The sequence below is a fragment of the Pelodiscus sinensis genome, chromosome 12 (genome assembly GCF_052426305.1).
Source record: "Pelodiscus sinensis isolate ZL-2025 chromosome 12, ASM5242630v1, whole genome shotgun sequence".
Lineage (NCBI taxonomy): Eukaryota > Metazoa > Chordata > Testudines > Trionychidae > Pelodiscus > Pelodiscus sinensis.
This window is the reverse complement of record NC_143063.1, coordinates 45,269,443-45,294,700: the sequence shown is the minus strand read 5'-3', so window position 1 is coordinate 45,294,700 and position 25,258 is coordinate 45,269,443. Positions and strand designations below refer to the sequence as shown.

The 25,258-nt window shown below is 47.8% G+C and overlaps 1 protein-coding gene across 3 annotated transcripts; it reads left to right on the top strand.

Annotated features, from left to right (window-relative positions):
* Positions 1-1,781: 1,781 nt before the first annotated feature.
* On the top strand, positions 1,782-24,529 carry IRF8 (interferon regulatory factor 8). Of its 3 annotated transcripts, XM_075939955.2 has the most exons (10): positions 1,816-1,943; positions 2,063-2,172; positions 8,374-8,548; positions 12,826-13,009; positions 14,701-14,789; positions 15,392-15,503; positions 16,573-16,623; positions 18,793-19,179; positions 21,510-21,625; positions 23,159-24,529. In XM_075939955.2, the coding sequence occupies exons 3-10, from the start codon at positions 8,375-8,377 to the stop codon at positions 23,333-23,335; spliced, it is 1,290 nt and encodes a 429-aa protein (XP_075796070.1). In that variant the 5' UTR covers positions 1,816-1,943; positions 2,063-2,172; position 8,374; the 3' UTR covers positions 23,336-24,529. The 3 variants fall into 3 exon arrangements, with proteins under 3 accessions (XP_006137424.2, XP_075796070.1, XP_089637656.1); XM_006137362.5 differs by lacking the exon at positions 2,063-2,172 and having other exon boundaries at positions 1,782-1,943; XM_089781530.1 differs by lacking the exon at positions 1,816-1,943 and having other exon boundaries at positions 1,968-2,172.
* Positions 24,530-25,258: the final 729 nt, after the last annotated feature.

The window sequence follows — 25,258 nt, the reverse complement described above, 5'->3', positions numbered from 1 at the left end:
TGTCAGTTGTCAGACTGTTAAAATATGAACAGTATTATAGTAAAATGAAACAATGAAGTCATCCTACTTTGGCTCCTGACCTGAATCTCTGAGGTTTGAGGATCACTGTTTTAGACTCTTCTGATTATGCAAAAGAAATTGGTGCTAGTGAATCTTGGTTTCACAAGATTGCTACTTCTTTCTTTCTTTCTACTTTATATCCAGCAAGACATTCCAGTGTCTCCAAGTATCCATCCACTAGTGCTACACCTCCAGAGTTAGCTATATAGGTTGTCCACCCATCTGTACACAGATGTATTTTATGCATACTGCATGTACTTGGATACATGCTGATGATCTCGTCACATTATATTTTATGTCAGAAGTGCACTAACTAGAGGAAAGACAAGAAAACGGGTGAAAAGATATCCAAGAAATATCCACTGATTATGATCAATGTTATAAGGGTTCTATCTCTTCAGATAAACCCAGGAAAGGCTGTGCAACATCTGTGTTTTAATAGTGCTCGTAAATTGTGGAAATTAGGGATTTTTTTGTGTTGGGTGGGTCATGTGGAATCCATTTTCCAGTCAATGCAGGGTCACTTACTGCAGACTATCCTTCTGTGATTTGTCTGGCTTAAGTTTTAGATGATTCACACAGTGAACGTCCCATCTTTTTCACTTGGGAAGCTGCTGCATTCTGGAGAAAATTGTCCCAGTGCTGCTGGCGCTAACCAGAAAAATGTGTTTATTATCAAATATCACTCCATTTCCAGTCTCATTTTCCTTCCAACATAGTAACCTGCCCCGCGGGTGATGGTTCTGCGTGTCTCACCCTTCCCATCTCCTCGTTTGAACTGGAGTCAGCAAATGTGAGCTGCAGAGAGTGCAAATGAGCTGTAATTGAGCGGCAGAGAGGTCAGCACTGAAGAGCCACTCTGTTGCCCGGAGCTGTACAGAGTCCCTCTCCTAAAACACGTGGTGTGTGGACACCTCCAGGAAATTCCCAGCTACACTGCACAGCGGGGGCGGCCTTCCAGCGAAGCCTGAGTTTCGACCAGAAATCCCCTCTCTCTTCGAGCTCCAGTCTCCTCGCTCGGCTCCGGGAGCCGAAGCAGAGTTTCAGAAAATACCCTCAGCCGCTGGCTCTCGGCCTGTCCTAATGCAGCCTTGCAAATGAACCCCCACCCCCGTGGAAAGGGACTGGGAAAGAAAGTCGGTCTGGGAGGGATTCCTGCCAAGCAGCGAGGGATCCTGGTGAGAAGGGGAGGTTACGAGCATGCTGACTGCTGCTCTGCAGCCCTGCGCCCCATATGGCAGGTGTGGGACCCGGGCGAGTTCCCGGGGGGATGGAACGTTGACCCAGGCGATTTCCCAGGGGATATGGAACGTTGACCAGGGCGAGTTCCCGGGGATATGGAACGTTGTCCCGGGCGAGTTCCCGGGGATATGGAACGTTGACCAGGGCGAGTTCCCGGGGATATGGAACGTTGTCCCGGGCGAGTTCCCGGGGATATGGAACGTTGTCCCGGGCGAGTTCCCGGGGATATGGAACGTTGACCAGGGCGAGTTCCCGGGGGAATGGAATGTTGGCCTAGGACTGGAACGGTGACCCAGGAGAGAAAGCTACAACGCCGTGCACCCCCCTTGCACCCACTGTCTGATTTCTCGGAAAAGAAAGGGCTTAGAAGAAAAGCGCTCCCTTTTGTCCTATTCTTATTGGCTAACCGGAGGCTTTCCGCCGCTGTCCATTGGCTGCCTGGCGTGGAGAAGGCGGGATATCGCAGACCCTCCCCCTGCTTTTTAATAAATGAGGAGAAGGGGTGGGGGAGTGCTTGCTTTCGCCCTTTCTGGCCTGCGATCGCGGTGTCCTAAGCCAGCCAGCCAGCCAGCTGCGCGCTGCCGCTGGGCACATCTGGGTGCAGCAACCGGGGCGCAAGTCGTTTCTACAGACCGCGAAAGGTATTTGCATTTCACCTCTTCCTTCTCCGAGCAGAGCATTCTGCAGTTGGTAATCAGGCAGGCTTCAGGTGGTGAGTTCGCCCAAGAGCTTGGCTAAGCCTTATCTCTTCTTTTTAAAGGCATTGGCTAACGTTTGTATTTGCAAATGTAATCTGGCCCGCTTTGGCATTGATTTGAGGAGCTTTTTATTTGTCTGGAAGAGGAGCTTTGGAGGCTGCACGTTTTGCAGGTGAGCTTTCACTTTGGAGGTGCCTCACGCGGGCCATGCCTTATGATGCTATTTCATTTTCACCTAACTAAATGAAAGCAGGGCGTTCGCTCCAGGCAGGAATCAGAAATGACCATTACAAATGGGGAGCGTAAGGCACAGGACCCTAATTTATTAAAAACAACCCCCCTACTGTGTTGTTAATACATATTATCAGTGGTTCCTCACTGATGCTGTGGAGAAGGATAGTTGCTAATGTTTTCCATGTATGTTCTCTCTTCTATTTAAAAAAAGTCATCTGAACTACATTTGGCTGAAACACTGGTGTCTGGGAGCATTTGCTAGCTTGTGTGAAGAATAGTGATAGAAATGTAGCCGTGTTAGTCTGGTGTAGCTTCCCCCGCACCCCTCTTCTGTTCTGAAATGTGATTTGTCCTTTTCATATGTGTTCATTTTTTTTAATTGTATCCTTTGGTATATATGGTTGTGACAATTTTCTTCCACTATTTGATCTGAGGAAGTGGGTCTGGCCCACGAAAGCTCATCATCTAATAAACCATCTTGTTAGTCTTCAAAGTGCTACATAGTCCTGTATTTTCTTCTAGCTTGTGTGGTAAGAGAGGAAGTTTTGCCCTTGTCCAGCATAAAGTTCAGGCTGGAGGAAAAGCAATGCTAGGACAAGAAGCAGCAGGCTCAAATTGCAGCAAAGCGGGGTTAGGTTGGATGTTAGGAAAAACTTCTTGTTAGGGTGATTAAACACTGGAATAAGTTGCTTAGGGAGGTTGTGGAATCTCCATCCCTGGAGATATTTAAGAGCAGGTAAGACAAACTTGTGTCAGGGATGGTCTACATGGCACTTGGTCCTGCCATGAATGCTGAGGACTGGACTAGATGGGACTTCTTGAGGTTTCTTCCAGTCCTAGTATTCTAAAGCTCTCTGTTAACTTAAAGCATTTAATTGGTTAACTAATTAAAGGAATAACTGGCAGGGGGAGGGGAAGGTGGATGGATACTGGGTTAGATGGACTGTTGGTTTGATCCAGTATGGCCTTTCTTGTGTTCTTTTGATCGCTGTCTTATTGTCTCCTGTTCTCTAAGCAGTACACGAAAGCCTTCATATTCTAAGTGTACTATTATGAACCCCACTGGAACACAAAATAGGAACATTTAGGTTAGATGCTGATTGTGTGTGGGGTCTATTCTGCACATCTTCTAGTTAGACAGAACTCTTGGTAACTTTAAACTTGGACTGAATAAATAGTGAGCAAGTAGTGTTAGCAGCCCTTGGCCCAAAACCATATTAAAGATGAGCAAATGGAGCAGATTTCTTCTTTCTTCAGTGAGACTATAGGTATGGTGGCCACTTTTTGGCTCTGGGATAATAAAGCCAGAGCACTGTGGTGTTCAAGATTTGGGCTAAATGACACAGGAATGGCATTGCCTTTTGAACATGTGTGCACGCAGTCTTTGGATATTCCTTGCAAAATGGAGCTAATCAGTCTGTGGCTGGAAATGCCCCTAGCCCCCTTCTGTTAAATCCCATCTAACTGTTACAACATTCGTACTCAAAATACCAGTCATTCAGAGTTTGCATGATGTGGAAGCCAAGCCAAGGTGCCACGGAATCTGAGATACTATGGAGTATAACGTTTATAAACAATGAGTTGCATTAAAGGAGAGTTATTACTTTTAACTGGGTATTTCCCTGATGGTGTTGGTTAAATTGGACCGTAGTTTACTTAAGCAAAAAGTCACTTGGCACCTTGTCACATTAGTACCATTGGTCTCTAATAAAAATGTACAAAAGGCCATTTGAAGCACTAACAGTTTATTTTCAAATAGAAGAATTTGCCTAAATATCACTAATTCAGAGATGGAAGAAAATTGAGTACAGTACATATGATCTCTTTGATAGTTGATGTGGTTTGTCTTTAATGTTACTATGGATCCTCTTTCCGAGGAACAAGCCAACAAACCATAATTTAGGTGGTCTTGGACTTTGCTGCGAACTTCCTAACGACGAAACTGTTTAGGGCCTGCTGCAAAACAGGAATTGGAATGGGTTGGAAAAAAAAGCCATTTCTTTTGGACACTAACTTTGCATCTAAAAGGGGAAGCAACACTGAAACCTGACCAGTTGTTTGAGCCGTTGTGCTGTTAAGGCTGCATCTATCTCTGGTGTGGTGCAGACGCCAGGGAGGAAAATGCTGGTAGACTCGCTAAATCATGATCTGCAGCTCCTCTTCAAAAAGAAACTTGAGATGCCTACAGGATTAAAACTTGTGTCCGACAGGATTAAACACACCTTTAAACAACTGGAAAAAATGAGTCGTTGAAATCAGGAAGCATGGTGGGTGGGGGAAGTTAGAGGAAGGGTTAGGATAATTCACATCACATATTTATTTCTGGCAATGAAGTCCCTGGGGCCTCCCACCTCTAGGAGATGTTACACAATGTGATATCATCAAAAAGAACCAGCCAGATAGTGCAAACATTGGTTTGGATGATCATTCTCTGAACCTGCTGTCTGACGGTGGTTCCCCCTTAAGTATGCAAGTCCTTTGTAGTCAGTAGCATGCAGCTGCAAAATTAAGACCATGCTTCCATTGATATTGTCATGGCTTTGAATCTGTTCCCTGAATTTTTGCACAGTGTCCCGAGCGTGAGGACTTGGCCAATGGAATAACCTGTTGCTCAGAGCGACGAGGCACCTTATAGACTAACAGATTTATTGGAGCTTAAGCTTTCGTGGGCAAAGACTCACTTCGTCAGATGCATGTAGTGGAAATTCCTGACAAAGCTTTTGCCCATGAAAGCTTATGCTCCAATAAATCTGTAGGTCTTATAAGGTGCCACAGGACTCCTCGTCGCTTTTGAAGATTCAGACCAACACGGCTACCCCTCTGACACGTGTTGCTCAGAGGTGCTGGAACAATTTGTATAGTGGGGAAGCTGAGAACCATTGAACCAAACTATTACCCCCTGTATATAATGGAAACTACTTTTGGACAGGCGATGCTGCACTCGTAGTTCCACCTATGAAGGAACCTGGTCCACAAAACCCATCTAAAACCCATGTCTGGAAGGTAGATTATCCATGTATAAAGCGGGGACAGAGTTCCTTGGAACAGCATTCACAATTCCTGTTGATTTCAGTTGTGGGCTACTATGGAACACAATTCTTGTTAAACTCGGTTCGGTATGTGTATACAGGTGCTCACTACCAGCATGCCAATGCCCTGCTTGCTTAATGCTTTAAAATTACCCCCCTCCCCTTCATTTTGTGTTGTGCAAAAATTGCTTGGGAAACTGAAGTAATGTAACCACCTGTTCTCTTGCAACTAAGGCCCCGATCCTGCAGGACTTGCTCACGAGTCATCTCGCTGAAAGCGACAGTGCTAATTGTCTGCGAAAGGATTAGGTCCTAAAACCTAGCCAAATGGATATAAAGCCAAAGTGGAATAAAATTAGATGGAGGCAGAAAACTCCGGCTCTTTCAGCATGATGCAGATTAAGACGGCTGAGCTATAACAAGAGGCACAGTGACTAGGGGAAATTCTTGGTTTCTAACTGTAGTGATACTGAATGCACTATAATTAGATGATGCTCTGAAATGCTAACTGCATTTTATTCTAGTTCATTTGTGTATGCGCTAATAGCTTAGTCCTGCATTTCTTGCTCAGCCCACATACCAGTGATAGGTAGTAATGTTGGGTGGGGAGCAAGAACAGAAACCTCGTATTCCAAGAAATGCCAACCATTAGAGCATAGCGATTTACTACATAGACTTTAATGCAAACTCGGTGGGCTTTATTCTCTCACACAAGGTTAGAGCAGGAATAGTAACTGGCGCTTCACTGGATGTAAGTGGCCGTAGCATCAGGACCCATAATCTCTAGTTCTGGTAGGCCATAGGTTCCCAAACTGGGGGCGTGCCCCCCGGGGCGGGGGGGAGGGGGAACTGAAGAAATTCTAGGGGGGGTGAGGTGACCGAAACTCTCCCTCCTCCCCTGCCCATCAATTGCCCCTCAAGAAAGTCTGGTCCATGCAGCTCAGGCTGGCTGTGGCGGGGGGAGGATGGAGTGTCCCGGAAAGACTTCAAAAGGGCAATGCCTGCTCTGCTCTTAAAGGGGCACTTTTTTTTTTCCTCAACAAGTTTTGCTGCTATATTTTTTGGGGCATGAGAGGGTTTCTCAAAAATCAAAAAGGGGATGTGATGCCAAAAATTTTGGGAACCACTGTGGTAGGCAATCCAAACATCATGTAATTTGTAAGATCTGCCTCTGGGGAAAGCAGATGTTGCTCCATTGAAGTCAGTGGAATTGCATCAACTTACACCAACTCAGGATCTGGCTGATTGAAGAAATTGTAATAATCCGAGGGAACCAACCAATACAGTGTGTGTGTGTTTTGTTGTTGTTGCTTGTTACTGTGGCTACACTGATTCAAATGAGGCTTCTTTTCTGTAGTGTCCTGAGAGTTTCAATCAGTTCGTTGGGTAGCTTTCATCTTGATTAGCTTGCTAATAGGCAGTCATCCAACACAGAGACACATTTCCCACATCAGAAATAACGGGGAAGTCGTCTCGAACACTGAAACGTTGTCAAGACAAGTGTTGTGTTGGCTTGACAGGTGCTCAGCCCTATCTGGTATTTCCAGCTGTTGTGGTTCTTGTGATGGGCAGCTGAATTATAAAGAAGATGCTGTTGTATAAAGCAGCCTTTTCATGGCATCCGCCAAGGCCTGCTTCACTGTGGGTAGACTGTGTGAAGATGCACTTGTGGGGGAGCGGGGGGGAGAGAAGGAAGGATGCTCTATGCAGGTGGGATAGGAAGTTATTTTCCAAGAGGGACACTGCCATGGAAGTATTGAACAGATCTGATTCACTCTGGCTAAAAATGTTCCTTCTCGGAAATGTCTGTTCTATTAATTTCTGTGCGTTCTACTTTCCCTAATTTACAAACAGATGCAGACTAGGGATGTCAAAAAGCGGTTAACTAGGTGACCAGGTAACCGTTAAGTCTTAGTGGTTCCACGTGGTGAGTGCTGCAGTATAAAGCTTTTACTGCAGAGCCTGCAATGTAGTCCGCTCCCTAGGAGGGGCATCAGGATCAGCAACTGGTATAAGCTTTATACTGCAGGGCCGGGCAGCAGCTGGGTCCGTAGGAGCCACTGTGTGCTGGAAGCGTGCAGCTCTGCTCCTGGGGAGCTGGCTACTGCCCCATGCTTCCGGCTCTGATATGGAAACAGCAGCCCGGAGTGGCAGTTGGCTCCCAGGAACGGCGCTGGGAGCTGGTGTGTAACCATTACAGTAACCAATAAGCTCATGCTTATGATTAACCATTTAAACAGTTGCACTATTACATCCCTAATGCAGATGGCAGGTCAAGCCGCTGGATGGTTTCCACTGAAATTGGTGTCGAGTATCAGAGGGGTAGCCGTGTTAGTCTGAATCTGCAAAAGTGGCAAGGAGTCCTGTGGCACCTTCTAAACTAACCGAAGTATTGGAGCATAAGCTTTCGTGGGCAAAGACCCACTTCGTCAGATGCATGTAGTGGAAATTTCCAGGGGCAGGTATAAATATGCAGGCCAGAATCAGGCTAGAGATGACGAGGTGCAGGTCAGAGCTCCTATTGTGCTGGGGGCTGTACAAACCCAGAACACAAAGCTAGTCCCAAAGAGCCTTAAAAGCAGGTTTCAATCCACCGTGTGAACAGTGGGACAGCAATGGCTGGTGGTGTGAGCGGGGGAGTTCATGAGTCTAGTCATGATTTGACACCCATTCTCACTATGATCTGGGCAAGTCACTTAACCTCTTACGGGGTCTCAGTTTTTTGATTTGTAAAATGGGGATAATAAGAGTGAGCTTTGAGATCCTTGAATGGTACTTACTATATAAACATGACTCCTTACTACTAATAGTCCTTTATAAGGGTCTGTCTGTCACAGAGCATTGGGGTATTTAATAGTTTTGGCACTGGTTGTGTGTACACAATAATTTTAACATTTTGACATCGCTGTGTATTGTCTGTTAAGTACTGAGCATGTGAAAGACAGAAAAGAAACTGGCCCTGGCCAATAGTGCTTCTAGTTTAACCCCCCTCTGATAGTTGCTGACTCCTGATTTTTGTGAACTGCACAGAACTTTGTGACCAGTGACACTTGGTTTCTGTGTGGGGTTGTTTGGAGGCATTTAACGGATCCTACGAATTTTACTTGCAGGATGTGTGACCGGAACGGTGGGAGACGCCTCAGGCAATGGCTGATTGAACAGATTGACAGTGGGATGTACCCAGGTCTGATCTGGGAAAATGAAGAGAAAAGCATGTTCCGTATCCCATGGAAACATGCTGGGAAACAGGATTACAACCAGGAGGTGGATGCTTCCATCTTCAAGGTAGGAAAGACCGTACATTTTGTTTAACATGGCTCGTGCACCGTGACGTAGTCTTCCATTGCAAGCCTATTGGGCACCCCCCCCTTCCTGCCTGAGCAGCATTACCCTGGCTCTGATTCTCGAGGCTTTGGAGTGGCCAAGTGCCCTTCACTCCCACTGACTTTGCAGAAAGTGCTCAGCCTGCTCCTATTTTTGGCAGCAGAACAGCTTTCCACCCTTGCATGATTTTTCTTTTTTCAGTGAGAATTGCCTAGAGCTGCAATCCTCTTAAAATGAAGTAAACCGGACATGAATAGTACATCTCCTCCCTGTTCCTAAGGGCATGCCTGCATAGCAGCGTTATTTCAGAGTAACCGACTTTATTCCAAAATAACACAGCGCATGTCTACACCAGTGTTTCTTAACCTTTTTTTTGTTTTTGTTTTGTTTTTTTTTGTTTTAAAAGTACCCCTTTTTCAAAAAAAAAAAAAAAAAAAAAAAGGATCCCTGGTACCTAGTTTTCAGATACACACAATTTTTTTTCTACCATTGCAACACATTTGTTTAAACAACTTAATTGTGGGCAGGCGATGAAATTGTTGGGTGTAAAAAGTACAAAAATAATAAAGCACCATAAAACTTAAAACAAAATTCAGTTTTCTCCAAATTTCAGTTGTGTTGACGTACCCCCTCCTCCCCAGACTTCTCTCAAGTACCCCTAAGGGTACTCGTCCCACTACTTGAGAAACAGTGGTTTACACTACAAGCTTTTATTTCAAAATAATGGCGAGCTGGAGAGATTCTTACTCCGACTCCTGGTAACTCTGGTTCCACGAGGAGTAAGGGAAGTCGGAGGAAGAGTGCTTTTCCTTCTACTTCCTGCTGTGTAGACTGCACCAAAAGCTAAAATAAGCTATTTCGACTTCAGTTATACATAAGTTGCGTAACTTAATTTGACTTCAGCCCTGCTGAGCATCCATGAAAATTGTTTTCTGATGGAAAATTGGGATTTGCTACGATCTGCTTCTGTTCGGAGATGAAATCACCTACAGCTTGGTGGCTCCCGACCATAGGCCAGATCTGGCTCAGACCCATCAGCGTAGGACTGCTGAATGCACTGAGAGTGCACCCATGTAAGGTACAGGAGCCAGTGAATTAGGGCCTCCAACTTTTCAGGAGGAGTTCAACTCAGAGCTCTAAGATACTGATTTGGATGACAGTGGTGGTACTAGCAAATCTTTTTCTGGTTTTTATTCTGAGTAGATACCATAGACATTTATTTATAAACAAGGTTACAGCCCCCATCCTGCAGACGCTTGTGGATATGGACAGCTGTATTTGCTGCCTAAGGTCCCATTGATTTCAGTCAAGTCTCGGCAAAACCAAAGCCTAAAGGAATATTTTTATGGCACTACAAAACTGTTCCAAAGGGATCAAACCTGCTAATCTAAATTGGAAAACAATATTAAGAGGTGCCCGTTATATTGAGACACCATGCTGATAAGCTGTTTCAAATGTCCCTAAATAGAAGTTTTCACTATACTGTAACCATAATATGCTAGCTCTTCTAAGGGTCAGTAGATCTCAAAGTGGTTCATAAAGGAAGCCGGTATCAATAGCCCTATTGCACAGATGGGGAAATCGAGGCACAGAGCAGGGAAGTGACTGTCCAAGGTTACCCAGCAGGCCAGGAGCCAGGCAGAGAATTGAAACCACGTCTCCTGAGTCTTACTTCTGGGCTGTATCAGCTTGGCAATAAGGATGTTAAATTGCATTTTATCGACTAATTGAGTTGTCGATGGAATTTCATCGACTACTCGATTACTCTATAATGGGGACGTCGGAGACTACAGACCGGCAGCGGGGTTAGCTCCAAGCCCTGGGAGCTAACCCTGCTGCGGCTCTGCCTTTTAAGTGTATTAAGAGCTGCCAGGCTCTTAATACATTTAAAAGGGGGACCGTGTGAGAGCCGGGAATCAGCTGTCCTGGCTCACGCCCAGTTCCCCTTCCCCCCACGGAGATGGTACTGGGGGGGAAACTGGCTTTTCCTGCCCCTCACCCTTTGCTACCTCTCTGTGATAGAGGCAGTAAGGGAGGGAAAGCGACTAGTTGCTTACATCCCTACTTGGCAACACTGCCTCCCCTGCAGTGACATTGAAGCCTTGAGGGATAGCTAAGCACTTAATAGAGTGGTTTCCAAGAATGAATGCACGGCTGGGCATCTGCTATGCGTCAGCAATTAAAAAACCCCAAAGTGATTGCTATTATGCTGAGCTCAGCACAGTTCTGTTGATTGCAAATGTGTCTTTTTGGCAATCAGACCTTCTATTGAGTGCACAGAAGACTGGTTAGTGTAGTTTAGGCTTGGGACACACCTATTTAGGAGTGCGAAGCCTAGGACTCTTCCCCCGCCTCTCACTCGCCTTCCCCTCATGATGAGGGCACTTAGCCTTATAAGTTTAGACAGGGGCAAATGGTGAGTCCCCTTTTGTGCAAAATTCTGGAAAAAAAAGTGTTATGTTATGGGCAAGGTGGTCCTCTATGGAATGGTCAGGGGGATGGAGCAGGCTCCTGCATTAGGAAGGCAGGATACAGGATACCCTGAAGGTAAGGAGGTGAGGTAGGGGTGCATCTAGGAGTGGACTAGGGGATAGAAAATTTGCCTGGGGAGGGCAGGGTTGTGGGTTTAAGCCCCCCATGTCCCAGGCACCATGAGGGAGCCAACACCAGGGGTATGTCTAAACTACATGGCTCCGTCGATGGAGCCATGTAGATTTGTTTGTTCGGCAAAGGGAAATGAAGCTGCGATTTAAATAATCGCGGCTTCATTTAAATGTAAATGGCTGCAGCGCTGAGCCAACAAACAGCTGACCAGCTGTTTGTCGGCTCAGCGCGCTAGTCTGGACGCTCCTCTGTCGACATGAAAGCCCTTTATCGACCTCCCCGTTATGCCTCGTAGGATGAGGTTTACAACGGGGAGGTTGATAAAGGGCTTTCAGGTCGGTGCGGGAGCGTCCAGACTGATCAGCTGTTTGTTGGCTCAGCACGGCAGCCATTTAAATTTAAATGAAGCCGCGATTATTTAAATCGTGGCTTCATTTCCCTTTGCCGATCAGCCTAATCTAAATGGCTCCATCGATGGAGCCATGTAGTTTAGACACACCCCAGCTGTCCCCAGGATGCAGCTGGCTCCCTCACCAGGAAGGCATGTCATCCATCTTGGCCTGTGGTCAGATTTGGAGGCAAGAGGTGTGGGGTGTCTTTTTTTTTTTTTTTTTAACTTGATAGAAACCTGCAACAGCTTCCTTCTTTGTAAGATCTGACTCTCAAGTTCACTGATGTCCTGGGCCAGGTTCTCCCATGCTCTGTGCCTTGAGTGCTCATTCCCACATGGGCAAAGTGACTGTAGAATGCTCCTCTGGGCATGAACCAACTCCGAGGGGGGAAGCGTTTTGCATGGGTTTAAACGATGGGCACAGAAGCTGCGGTGCCCTGGAGAATGGGGCACTTTGTGACTCAGCATGAAGGATGGTAGTTGGGGCTTTCACCTAGGAGACGCGGCTTCAGTTCCCACCTCTGACATGCTTACCCAAGCACATCCAAGCAGTGCAGCTCCCCGCCTCAGTTTCCCATCGGTGAGAATGGTACAGCTGCCCTTCTCTACCTAACAGCCGTGTGGTAGCGGAGGACAAACCCCATGAAAGTTGTGAGGAGCTCAGACGTTGCAGTGACCGAGACCAGGCCACAGAGGTGGATAGATCTGTGGTGGAAGTCACGGGGAACTTCTCTGACTGAGACCCTAACGAAATGACCTTCAACCAGTGGTGAAATTTGGCCCCGAAGCTATAAACTTGGGCTTCCGATTTTAGCTTTTCACTAATGCGAAAGGCCATAAAATTGGCCTTTAGCCAGTAACACGCTGGACACGGTGACTTAGATTGAAGGACTTGTCTTCACGAAGCAGCAACGTGGACGATTGGTCCAGCGCATGAGAGCGTTGCGCATGTATTGCTCCGTGTAGACCCTGAGGGGGCTTGCTAAAGATTCCCTAGTGTGCTTTAACGTGGCGCTGTTTGGAATGGTTCAACATTAAGGCACCACCTAGGAACATGACCAAGAAATGACTCAGTGCTGTATAGGCAGGACCCCGAATCCCCTGGATTTTGTGGCATTGGCATAAATCTTCAAAACCTGCTAAAACTAAACCCCGAGAAAAGAAATGAATAAACCCCCTAAACCAGAAGCTCGTATTATAAGCTGGTTCTTCAACTCTGGGGCACTTTACTCTTTTGTCCTAGGCTTGGGCAGTTTTCAAAGGGAAATTTAAGGAAGGTGACAAAGCCGAGCCAGCCACTTGGAAGACGAGGCTGCGTTGTGCTCTGAACAAGAGCCCGGACTTCGAAGAGGTGACGGACAGGTCCCAGCTGGACATCTCTGAGCCGTACAAAGTGTACAGGATCGTCCCGGAGGAAGAGCAGAAATGTAAGTGTCCCGATAAACGGAGAGACTCGTTCAACGGCCACCTACGTCTGGAGCACGGGAGGGATTTGTAGGAGAAGAGAGGTTGTGTCCAGTGGTGCAGGTGCAGATCCGCCAGTAGCCCGTGCCATCAAGATCTTGTCCTTTCTTCCTGGGGAAAGGAGAGCAAATGCTCCTCAGCCCCTGCTGGCAGGATCTGGTGAAAACTCCATGTGGAAAGTTTGGCATTTACCCTCCTTCCCATGGCCTCATCCCACAGCTGTTCGAGTAGGAGACACGATTCCCTGAGTAAAACACCAAACAGGGCGTGCTGCCTGTAACATTAATTGACAATACTCTATGGCAGTCTGGCTCAGAAGGTCTGATCCTGTCCCCGTTTACACCAGCACCAATCTAGTGTGACTCCACTTAAGTCAGGGATGTTCTTTCGGGGTCACTCTGGGTATGTCTACACTACCCCGCTAGTTCGAACTAGCGGGGTAATGTATGCATACCGAACGTGCAAATGAAGCCCGGGATTTGAATTTCCCGGGCTTCATTTGCATAAGCGGGGAGCCGCCATTTTTAAATCCCCGCTGGTTCGATTTAAACTACCGGTACACCGGTAGTTCGGAATAGGAACCTAGTCTGAACTACCTAGTTCGAGCCCCGTGTAGACGCGCTACACGGGGTTCGAACCAGCGGGGATTTAAAAATGGCGGCTCCCCGCTTATGCAAATGAAGCCCGGGAAATTCAAATCCCGGGCTTCATTTGCACGTTCGGTATGCATACATTACCCCGCTAGTTCGAACTAGCGGGGTAGTGTAGACATACCCTCTGGGCTGAGATTGGAATCAGCCCTGATGTTTAGTTGTGGTTTTGGCCTTAAATTCAGTCCTGATGCCCCCTTCTAATCGGTTTCAATCTGTACACGTGCTGTGGGAAATAGAATAAAACTTTTCGCAGGGCCTAACAGTAAAAAAAGTAGCGATTATAGTAACAGGGGTTCAGCAGAGAACATATGTTGGTGTGATGTCCGGTCTGGTGTTAGCTGTGCTGCGTTTATTTTTATTTGTGGTTTTGTTTGTGCTTTTTTTTCTTTTAAAGCATGCAAAATCTGGTTGTCAGGAAATCTACCTTTAGCGTCGTGGTCGCTGTAAACTTCATTCGCACAGAAGGCCTTGTATTTCTGTGCACTTCTTATAAGCATTATGCAAATTGCACGCCAGGTTCCCCGTAACAATGCAGAGCTGTGCTTTGATAGGGGAAACAAGTCTCAGTTTCCTTTAGGCAGGTGAAGAAAATTGTTCCCAGCCATAGCAGAACTGTGGCTCTTTTCTGGATGTAGTCTGATTCACACCCATGCAACCTGCAGGGTTGAAACCTGCCGTTCTTGCTTTGGCGAAACTCCTGTTGATTTCACTGGGAGTGGTAAGGACTCCTGTTCAGTGGGGTTGCATGGTTCTAAAAAGACAGGCTGGCTTGAGAGTGGTACGTTGTCAAGTGAATTCCCCAAACCTAGCCATGAGAGGTAAGATCCCATGAAAGATTCTGGGCTTCTTTATTTTAACAGTAAAAAACTTCCCCAAAGCAAGTCACCCCCCTATCCCACAGCCTTCTCTTGCATGCTGGATAGTCTGGCTCTTTGTTAGAACACTGCACGCCATATGATGCTGCGTCTGGTTGAGCTTTGAAGCCTTCTATTTCTTTCCAGGCAAAGCGGGTATTGCCAATGGAGGGAGCTTGAATGAAGTCACTGACATGGACTGCAGTCCTTCTGCCATAGACGACCTAATAAAAGAGGTAATTAACTGCTGAAGTGAAGAGATCTCTTTGATTGGAAGGGCTAGAGATTGTACATTGATCTATGAAATTGTGCATCTCATTTTTCTAATGATCAGCCCCTATGCCCAGGGGAACTATATTTAGATATCACTGGTGCAAGAACAACAAATCTGCACGTTTCACAGACGTTAGTATCATTCATTCATGTAACACAATGCACAGATCTGCGGTAGTGGCTTGTCCTATCAATTCATCTTGGGTTGACAAACAGTCAGTAGGTTTCACCAGAGGGTCAGTTTTGCAGCTTTTCTTTTCCCTTTATTGCAATGGAAAATTGTTGGGCAGAATTCTGCTCTCAGTGTGCCCATGAAATCCATGGCCCACTCTTTGGTGAACTCTTCTGCTTTGCCACTGGTTCAAATGTCAGTTTCTCCGCTGCTCTCGCTTTGTTTTTTTTTTTTTTTTAATCGTGTTCAGGGGCAAGTGAGGCATTTAGAGAACAATTTGTCGCAGCAGGATATTGGTTGCCATTGATATGATGTGGTTTGCCAGAAATGGCAAAATTGCTTGTCCTCTGTTTTGTTGCCTGGATGATTGAATTGAATTTCTGTCTTCCTCAGTCCCCCTGTGTTGATGAATATCTTGGTATAATAAAAAGAAGCCCTTCTCCACCTCAGGAGAATTGTAGAAACCCTCCAATACCAGATTGGTGGATGCAGCAACCAAGCTCCGGTAAGAAACTAATAACATATTGAGTCTGTAACTTTAAAAACAATGAGTAGTCCTGTTAGCTTTCATGGGCAAAACCCGCTTCTTCAGATGATTTGAGTGGAGAAAAAAGGGGGATTTTCAGCATTTATAACAGAAAAAGAAGGGGGGGGGGATACCTGTCAGCTGTAGTGCCAGTGATCATGAGGCTAACTGAGTGGGCTGGAGGTGTCTCATACTTAGCTTTTTGATGTCCGTGAGACGTTAAATGTATGGAAGGCTGGTTCTATAATGGGACATCCAATTAATGTCTTTGTTCAGGCCCAGGGAAACGGTGTCAAATTTGCATAGGAAGCTCAATTCCACACTCTTCCCCCCCGCCTTTCTTTTTCATTTATAAATGCTCGGAGTCCCCCTTTTTTTCTTAACTCAAGCTCATCTGAGGAAGTGGGTTTTGCCCACAAAAGCTCCTGATACTATATTTTAGTCTCTCATGTGCCACAGGACTACTTGCTGTTTTTAACAGATCCAGGACTTATAGAACAGTGTCTAGTTTGATTGGGTAACCCCTCAAAGATACATGCAGGAGAGCAAAAACTAATTCTGGGGATCTTTGAATAGCTCCCTGTATATTTGATGCTTGTGGAGGATTTTTTTGTTTTTGTTTGAGGAACAAGTTTATGAAGAAGGCCTGAAATACCATCCTACATCCAATGTGAATCTTTTGGTGAATGATCTTGGTGGTGGCATGTGTCCGTAGTTTCTCAGAGGGTTCTGTCTGTCTCTGCATATGTACAGAAGCCGCAGAGCTACAGAATAAGGTTCATGTCCTCCTCGCAATGACAGTGGCTGACCGTAGCGAGATTTGGCCTAGAAACCGTACAGGATCCCATGTTGGGAATTCTCGCTCTGTCCCTGCTTGTCTGTCTGAGGGAGAGTAGCCCCTGAAGTGGGGCAGAGGAAGAATTTCATGGTTGTGAGGAAACGGCGTTGCAGCAAAACAAGCAGGCCATTGCATCGTTGGAGTTTACCAGAGATCCAGGTGCTTGTGTTGGAGCGTTGCACAAAAATATAACTCTCTCTTCTCCTGCAGCTGCTGTGCCCCTGATGAATGCGTTTTCTGGCTACGAACAGCTGCATTCAGGTACTGGAAATCCCATTCCATTGCATGCTTCTGTGCTTAGAGACATGCCGTGCTTTCAGTCGGGCTTGGGGAAGCGGCCGCTCATGTGGCAGGTCTAGGCAGTGCCTGGCTTCGCTGCTGCTGTAGCCCTGCTCATGTTTATACAGAGAAAATAATCCTTAAAAATGGCAGAGCAGTCGAAAAGGGCCGCTTAGGGCTTAATTGCTCGAGCATGCTCTAACTTCATTCGCCACTGTTCCATTCTCAGCACCCAGGCGATGGGTTGTAGGCTTCTAAGCAGTTGCCAAGATCCATGTGTCAGGGCAGTGGCCTGATCCTGCCCGATAAGATGCCTTTGCACTGTTCCAGCAATACATAATGTTGGCTTAAGGAGACAGCTGGGGATTCCCTGGCGGTAGGGTAGGGAAGTCCCCGTGTGGCACGAGGCCACCATAGCCGGCTCGGTGCCAGCCCTTCCAGCCCTCTCCGAGTGCCAAAAGCTGGGCCAGAGTGCTCTAGGCTCTGATGTCAGGAGAGGCACCGTGTAGCGAAGCCTCTAACTCCTGCTGGGGACCAAACTGACCCCTGGGTGCCTCCTTCATTGGGGTCGAGGCGCATAAAGGCTTCATGAAGCCTCCTTTGCGGTCCTTAGCTTGGCAAGACGTAGCAGGTAGCGGAGATAACGAACAGGAGTGAGTGGAAGGGCAACATTGGCACAGGTGCAAACACTTACGGCGATAGCGAAGCACCCAAGGGACAAAGTCTAACAAAAACCGTAAGGGCAGCGAGTTTGTTGGTGGAAGGATCCCGCTCACCCACTTGGCAGCGTAAAATGGCTGTCCTCGGCGGAAGCTTCTTCACCAAGGGCAGGTGCAGCGGGCTACGTGGACGGAGGCTGTGCCAGGGTGATTGTTCCCAGGCTAATGACATTTGGAGTGGGAGGAGAGTTTCCAAGGGGCAGTTGATAAAGCGGGTGCTCCTGCATCTGAGCATTTACTGAGCCTGCCGTTGGCTTCAATGGGGCTGAGGGTGGGGTGAGGAAATACTCAAGATTAGGAAGGGTATTGGGATATTGCCTCTGGGCAGCTGCTGCACAAAGTACGCAGCCATGAATTTCTCCAGTTCCCAGGGAGACAGGCCCTGGTGCATGCGATCAAGGCCGACCATGCTGCCGTGTGTAATCCCATTTGCAAACCGTTCAGCTGGCCAGTTCTGCCTAAATAAAACCAAGGGGTATCTGGTAAAGCTGGGGAGGTAAATCTAACGGGGTAGCCTTGTCAGCTGCAGAGAGACAGGTGGCGCTCAGGAGGATAAAATGTTGCATGCTAGAGAGCATGCAGCAACTGCCAAATATAAATGTCTCCCCTCCCCCAGTGTTCCCTGTAAGCTGGGCGCTCAAGAGGGATTCCAGTGCTGCCCAGCTGATTAGTAGAGTGCCCACAGCTGGGTTTTTGGGTCTACTGGTGGTGCACATTTGCACATGCCCCAGTGTATGTGGAAAAATGTATCCTGCACATGGATGGAATAGGGATGTTAAGTTGTGATTAATTAACTAATCAGGTAGTCGATGGAATTTCCATCGACTAATCGATAAGGGGGAGGGCACTCGCTACTCCTGCTGCGGCTCTGCAGTTTAGAAGTAGTAGAAGCCGGATGCGCAGGTCGCCCGGTTCTTACTACATTACAGCGGGGTTACTGCTGCGGCTCTGCCTCTCCTCCCTGACCCCGCAGAGATGGTGGCTGGCTCCCCCCAGCACTGGCTCCTGCTCCCTGCTGTCCCTTGCTGCCTCTGATACAGAGGCAGCAAGTGGGGGGGGGGGGGAAGCAAGTAGTCAGCTAGTAGACGACTCCCGTACATCCCTAGGCTGGGAAAGGCTAGAGAACATTGGTTCCCAGGGACAAGTCTGAGAGGGTGAGGGATTGGTCCCATTACAGACCATACTTGCTGAGTGAGGTCTCCTCGTGGGAGCCGGAGCAGCCCTGGTCCTACAGGCTCTGGCCTCAGAGAACAGTGGTGCTGACTTAGCACTTGCGGCTCTGCCGCTAGACTCAGCATTTCAAGGGCTTCAGCGGAGCTTTGCTCTCTTGTGCAATGGGGCGGCTTTTCCCACAGCACGGGGGGGGGGGGGGGGGGGGGAGCGTGGAAGGGGCGCGCTGCACCCTCTGATTGGCCGGCCTGTCTCCCTGCAGCCTACTCACAGATGGTGATCAGTTTCTATTACGGAGGGAAGCTGGTGGGCCAAACGACGACCTCTTACCACGAAGGCTGCCGCATTTCCATAAGCCACCCCCCCACCCACGGCGACAAGCTGTATGGCCCCGATAGCCTGGAGCACGTGCGGTTCCCTTCCACCGACACCATCCAGAACGACCGCCAGAAGCAGGTCACTAAGAAGCTCTTCGGGCACCTGGACCGGGGGGTTCTGCTGCACAGCAACAAGCAGGGCATTTTCATCAAGAGGCTGTGCCAGGGGAGAGTCTTCTGGAGCGGGAACAACGTGCTGTACAAGGACAGGCCCAACAAGCTGGACCGGGAGGAGGTGGTCAAAATATTCGACTCCAGCCAGTTTGCCCGAGGTTTGTGGAACGTTCCCACCTCTCTTCAGCCACCCTTTTCTGGGACCCTCTCCCCCCATTGTCCTCTGAGCACTGTACATGGGCAGAGTCATGTTGCTTTTGGGTGGTGACTTCAATTTCCTGTAGCGCTGGTAGGGGTCAGATCCTCTGCGGGTGTCAATCTGCTGCTGTTTTTAAGGCCCTTACATGGCTTCCTGTTCCCATTGTGCTTCAGCTCCTTGCAGTCTTTAACATATTTATGTTCATTGCACCCAGGTAAAGTGGGGCAGCGGGGAACTGAGTCACGGAGAAGCTAAGTGACACACCCAAGGTCACACAGAACATCTGTGGCAGAGCAGAGAATTCCACCCAAGTTTCCTAAGTCCCATAATAGTAGCCTAGCTGATTTTGGGACCCTCTGCTGATTTACGCCAGATCAGGATCTGGCCCAGAATGTCTAGTGATCAGCCCCAAAGTGCTGATGTGGTCTGTCTGTCCTTGCCAAAGTTTGTAAAAATCAACACAGCCACATCCCATCCAGCAAATGCTGTGGCTTCTTTCTTAGGAGCTGTGGTGCTTGGAGATATTCTATAAAAACTAAGGATGTTAAGAAGAGGGTAATGCGCTAATTGGCGAAAATGATGCTGGGGGGAAACTGGCTTTTAAACCAGCTCCCCCCAGGACCAGCTCTGGCTTCCCCCCTCCCCCACTTGCTGCCTTGGATACAGAACCAGCAAGACGGGGGGGGGGGGGGGGAGGGGAGTGAGTGGTTGAGTAGTCACTTGACAGGTCGCTTACATCCCTAATAAAAACCCCACTGCAGTGTTTTACAGCAGGCGAGGGTATAATCAATAACTTCAAAATCTAACGAGCCCAAAATAACATTCCTAAAAGCACTGCATGAGACACTGAATCTGTTCATAAGCTTTATTGCAAGGCCAATTTGTTCCCCTCAGGGGACAAGGAATAACTGTGGACTTCCCTGAGGTGGGAAGATAGGACCGTTAATCCTTCCTCCTTCCTTAGGGCCCCCCTGAAACCCTCAGGGGCCACAAACAGGTTCCCAGGGGTCCACTAGGCAGTGCTTGCTTTAGACCAGGGATGGGGAACCTTTTTGGGGTTGGGGGTCACTGACCCACAGAAAAATCAGTTGGGGGCCACTCACAAGTGAGAAGCAACCAAACTCTCACTAACATGGCCCTGAAGTGGGGGGAGGGGGAGACCCCGAGCTTTAGGGGCTAGATCTAGGCAAGCTGGGGGCCACATCTGGTTCCCCACCCCTGCTTTAGATACTGTGAAGCCCTAGCCTGCTGTGAGAGGATGAAGCCAACACCTAAGCAAGTTAGCTTTTCAGGATATCCTGTGGCATGGGGCCCTGGGCAGCTCTGCTGCTCGCTACCCTCTGAAACTGGCCCAGGCTTTTACATGCACAAACCCAGTTGTGGCACACATGGGCCCAGGACGGGGACCAAAGGCTGAGCCCTACTACCTGCAATAGGGGTGTAGCTCAAGCCCCACTTCTGAGTGGGGGAGGGGAGCTGATGCTTAAGGACTTCAGCCCCAGGCAGGGGCTCTGCAACCTGAGCCCTGCCGTCCAGGGTGAACCCCATGTGGTTTGGCCACACCCCTGGGCGGAGCGGCTCAGACTGCAGCCCCGGAACCCAGCAAATCTAAGTCAGCCCCAGCGATCCCATTGAAATGCAGTGACCACCAGAGTTCCCTGTAATCTGGGTGCTTGGATGGCCACCCAGGAGATTCAGGTGCTGCCCAGTTGATCAGCAGAGCGCCCACAGCCGGCAGCCTATGTTTCTATTGGTGGTGCACATCGGCACGTCTCAGTGCACAAAATAAATTTATTCTGCACATGGATGGAAAAAAAAATTAGAGGGAACACTGGTTGCGACCCGCTTTGGGATGCTGCCCCACAGTTTGAGAAGCGCTGTTGGATGTGCTTGTTATAGACTCCGAAGCAGAAGGCTCTGAGCCCAGGCTGTCAAGTCTCCAGTCGAATTGGCTACTGAAGCAGTCCAGCTGGTACCGTAGCCTGACAGGATCCATCCCTTCCTCCCCGTCACTTGTACAGACAGATCTTGAACGAGAATTTCCTGCAATGAGATTTTTAAAGCCCCTCTAATTTTCTCTCTCAATACAAGCTAGCTACCTTGGGCGGAACGTGCGTGCAGCATTGTCTGCAGGCACTCGTGTGGATTGGCGTACAACACCTGCTGCAGAGGTGTGTGTACGCAGTCCGCCCCGCAGGTGAATACGCTCCCCGCGAGCTGTGTGCTAAGGTCTCGCTGCAGTTGGTTGTGTCCGTCCTTTCCGACCCTCTTGTGTTTCTCCTGTTTTAGAGCTGCACCAGTTCTACAGTAACCAAGGCCGTTTCCCCGAGAGCAAAGTCCTGCTGTGCTTTGGTGAAGAGTTTCCCGACACACTCCCTTTACGCTGTAAATTAATCCTCGTACAGGTGAGGCACGTTCTCAAGGAATAGCCGTCGCTCGAGCTCCTTCTTCGTTCTCCCGCCATTCCAACACAGCCCCAAGACTATCCGGTGTCTGTCTCTTAACGTTCAGAATCGGATGGTTCCAACCTCCGAAGCACTGGGCAGCATGCAATAACTAGTTTACATCACCTGCACGTGTCAAACGAGTATTTGCTTGCACAAATCAGCCGTTAGACATCCAGCAGCCCCTTAATTTTCTTCATTTGCACACACCAATCCCCAAATGGCCCATGTAATCTCATTAATGAGCAAATGAAGCACCAAACTGCACAGACTCTGTCTGGTTTAAAAATCTGGCCCTAAATTAGGAGGAGATGTATTTCCCTCCCTTCTCTGTGTCCTGCCCCTCTCCCCCTTTGTATTTAGCAAGAGGCTTAACTATGCTAGGGATCATGCTCTTGAGCCTGGTGACCTTTTTCTAACCTCCCACTCCTCCTTTCCAGGCAACTGTCAAATAAATCATTTGCAATTGGTTGTGTGGTTACCAGCAGGATTAGAATTTATGCTGAGAAGCAAGCACAGGGGTAAATGAACTGGAGTGCAGTGGAGAGTTTGCATGTAAAATCTGACAGCACAAAGAATAGGGAAGAAGTAGTAGGAAAAACTCCGATTTGGAAGGGCTGGGTGTAGGGACTTATGGGGCAGGCTGCAGGTCAGGCAGGGCACTTGAGAGGAGAGGAAGAGCCCCAGCTAGGGGGTGCGAATTTAAATGGCTCTCTGCTGCCCTTTCCAGATTAGAACCCTGGAGTGTGAGGCACTAGAGATATAGACAGCCATTCCCCATTAACTTGGGGAAAGAGGGGGGTCAAATGAGGCAACTTGCTCAAAGCCACACAGGAACTGAATCCGAGACCAGTATCTTAAGCACAAGACTGTACTTCCCGGCTGTGTCTACACTGGCATGAATTTCCGGAAATGCTTAAAACAGAATAGTTTTCGTTATAAGTATTTCCGGAAAAAGAGCGTCTACATTGGCAGGCTGCTTTTCCGGAAAAGCCCTTTTTCCGGAAAAGCATCTGTGGCCAATGTAGACGCGCTTTTCCGGAAAAGAGCCCTGATTGTCATTTTCGCGATCAGGGCTTTTTTCCGGAAAAGACTACTGGGCTGTCTACACTGGCCCTTTTCCAGAACAGTGTTCTGGAATAAGGACTTATGCCCAAGCAGGAGCAGAATAGTTTTTCCGGAATAGCGGCTGATTTTGTACAGTAGAGCATCGTTGCTTTTCTGGAAATTCAAGGGCCAGTGTAGACAGCTCGCAGCTTATTCCGGAAAAGCGGCTGATTTTCCGGAATAAGTGGCCCAGTGTAGACACAGCCCCGCTCTTCCCCCAATTTCTCTTGAAGTTTTCCTTGTGGTATCTAATCTATTGTACTGACAGCATTTTGCATATCCCCCCTCATGTGTTTAGTGAAGTGGTGATTATGGGGAGTTGGGGGAAGATATCTGTCTTGTCCTCCTCTTCGTTAAACATCTCAACGGTCTTTCCTTCTCCCATAGGTTGAGCAGCTGTGGGTTAGACAGCTTGTGGAAGAGGCAGCAAAGAACTACAGCAACAGCCCCATGCTTCCGATAGCCGACGACATCCAGCATGACCAAGTACTCAGGCTCTTCCCAGATAACTACCCTTTACACCAAAGACCTCTGTTTAGAGAAAATCAACAGATCACTGTCTGAGTGCTTTTTAAAACAAATAACGGTGGGATTAATTTAGACCTTTGTTGGCCCCCAGCACTGTTTGAATTCCTCCGTGGAAAACATTCTGACATAGAATCTAGAGGCGCGTGGCTGTTCTTTGTTTATAATTAACACAGCAATCGGAACTTGGGAGCAAAGGAGCTAGACCAGAATGTACAATTCTGGCTACATTTTATTGATATGGATGGCTTTTGTGCCATTCTTTGTCTTCCTCCTCCACCAGAGGAGGGAAGTTTCTTGAGTGTTGTCGGAGAATGACTAGAAAAGTCAGTAATGCTACCAAAGTGCATTGAGGCTGTCAAAGACCACCTCTTCTAAGGGTCTGGGACCCTCCTGGCAGTCAGATCCTCAGCTCAGTTGTAGTCCATGGAGCTAGGATGACTGACAGCTGCTGAGGGCCTGCTGCTGCAGTTGCATCCTCTTTTGACAACCTCTTGGAAAGAACTGAATCCTGTGAAAATTTAAAATGGTCAAACCTACTGGAATCAGGACCTGAGATCAGGTCCTCCCCCTGACTTCCAAACGGAATTTGCAATACCGCTTGATGGTAGAAGACCACGGAAATGTTTTAAAGTCAATATCCTTTAGCTTCCAAAGGACCCACTCCTGAAGTAACTTTTTGTTTGCTTTTATATTGAGGGTATTTGGGGTTTTTTGTAGATGGAAGTATTTTGCTATTTGGAAATAAATCCCAAATTATTTGTAAATATCGAATGCAGGAAACTCATTTTAAGTGTCTTAGCCAAAGACATAGGTTTTTTTTTATATATGGAAATGCAAAATATAGATTTCAAGTTTGTAGTGAAATGTTAATGTTTAGCCAGCTTTGGCCTCAAAAATGCATGTGCCTGACCTGTGTGTGTGTGTGTGTGTGTGTGTGTGTGTGTGTGTGTGTGTGTGTGTGTGTGTGTGTGTGTGTGTGCGCGCGCGCGCAAGGTATGGGTGCCTGCCACGATGTGTGTGCATGTCCTGACTAACACGCATCCTCATGCTTTCTGTGCATGTGCAACTAGGGAATATGAATTTTTAAGCCATGGGGCCGAGTGCCTTACAACTGAAAGCCCACAAACAAAACTGTGTGTGTCTCTTTCTGCTAGGCTAAGTATTTATTTTATGCCTGTTTTTAAATGATTTTGTAATGTGCATCTTGCAAATAAAGTGCTCTATTTTGTATCTCGTTTTATCTCTGTTCTTTAATGTCTGAATGGCTGTGGTACCTGAGAGCCAGTTTCCCTTCCATGGGGCAGGGTGCTGACTGTTGCATTCTTTTGGGGTTTAACGCTGTGAGAGGGGGGTTAACGATCGACGATCGTAGACTGCGAAGTCCGTGCTCTGCCCCTCCCGTTCTAAGGAGTTGATTCTGTAATCTAGACCCTTCCAGCGCCTCCTGAAATGATTTCAACCTCACTTCCTCCTATAGATGTTTCCTGCTATAGGACTGGATAGTCACTAAGTTTATAGTCATTGGCAGGGATTCTAGTTTAAGGACCAAACAGTTTGAAGTGAGCCTCTGAGTTTTGCCCTTGAGTTGTACGTGCACATTTTTATTACCATGCTAAAGTCAATTCTTTATTAGTTGAGGGACTATGGTGCCTAAGAGCCCTGGTCACGGCCTAGCTTGCTGCTGTACAAGCCCAGAAGGAAAACCGTGTGCAAGTATTAGCGAAGGGAACTGCAGCTTTTTTGCAGGGGCAGAACAATTAGTGTCAATTCCAGGAATGGGATCTGAGGGCAATTGTACCTGTGTTCTCCCTTTACGGTCCAGCAAAGGCACTTAGCTCCAGGTTTCCAGCTACCTGGCCGTTGACTGTCTTGGGTAGAGACACGTGTCTATTTCCCTTATGATTAGAGCATTTCTGGGCCGGTCAGTTCCCTGAGGTCCCCAGTAAAGGCCAGGCTGCC

What these genes read in the sequence shown, in the direction of transcription:
- IRF8 (XM_006137362.5), top strand. Translation starts at nt 1,792, where the DNA reads ATGAGGAGAAGGGGTGGGGGAGTGCTTGCTTTCGCCCTTTCTGGCCTG. An exon ending in TGGATGCTTCCATCTTCAAG is followed by an intron (nt 8,549 to 12,825) that starts GTAGGAAAGACC and finishes CTTTTGTCCTAG; the next exon opens with GCTTGGGCAGTTTTCAAAGG. An exon ending in CCCGGAGGAAGAGCAGAAAT is followed by an intron (nt 13,010 to 14,700) that starts GTAAGTGTCCCG and finishes ATTTCTTTCCAG; the next exon opens with GCAAAGCGGGTATTGCCAAT.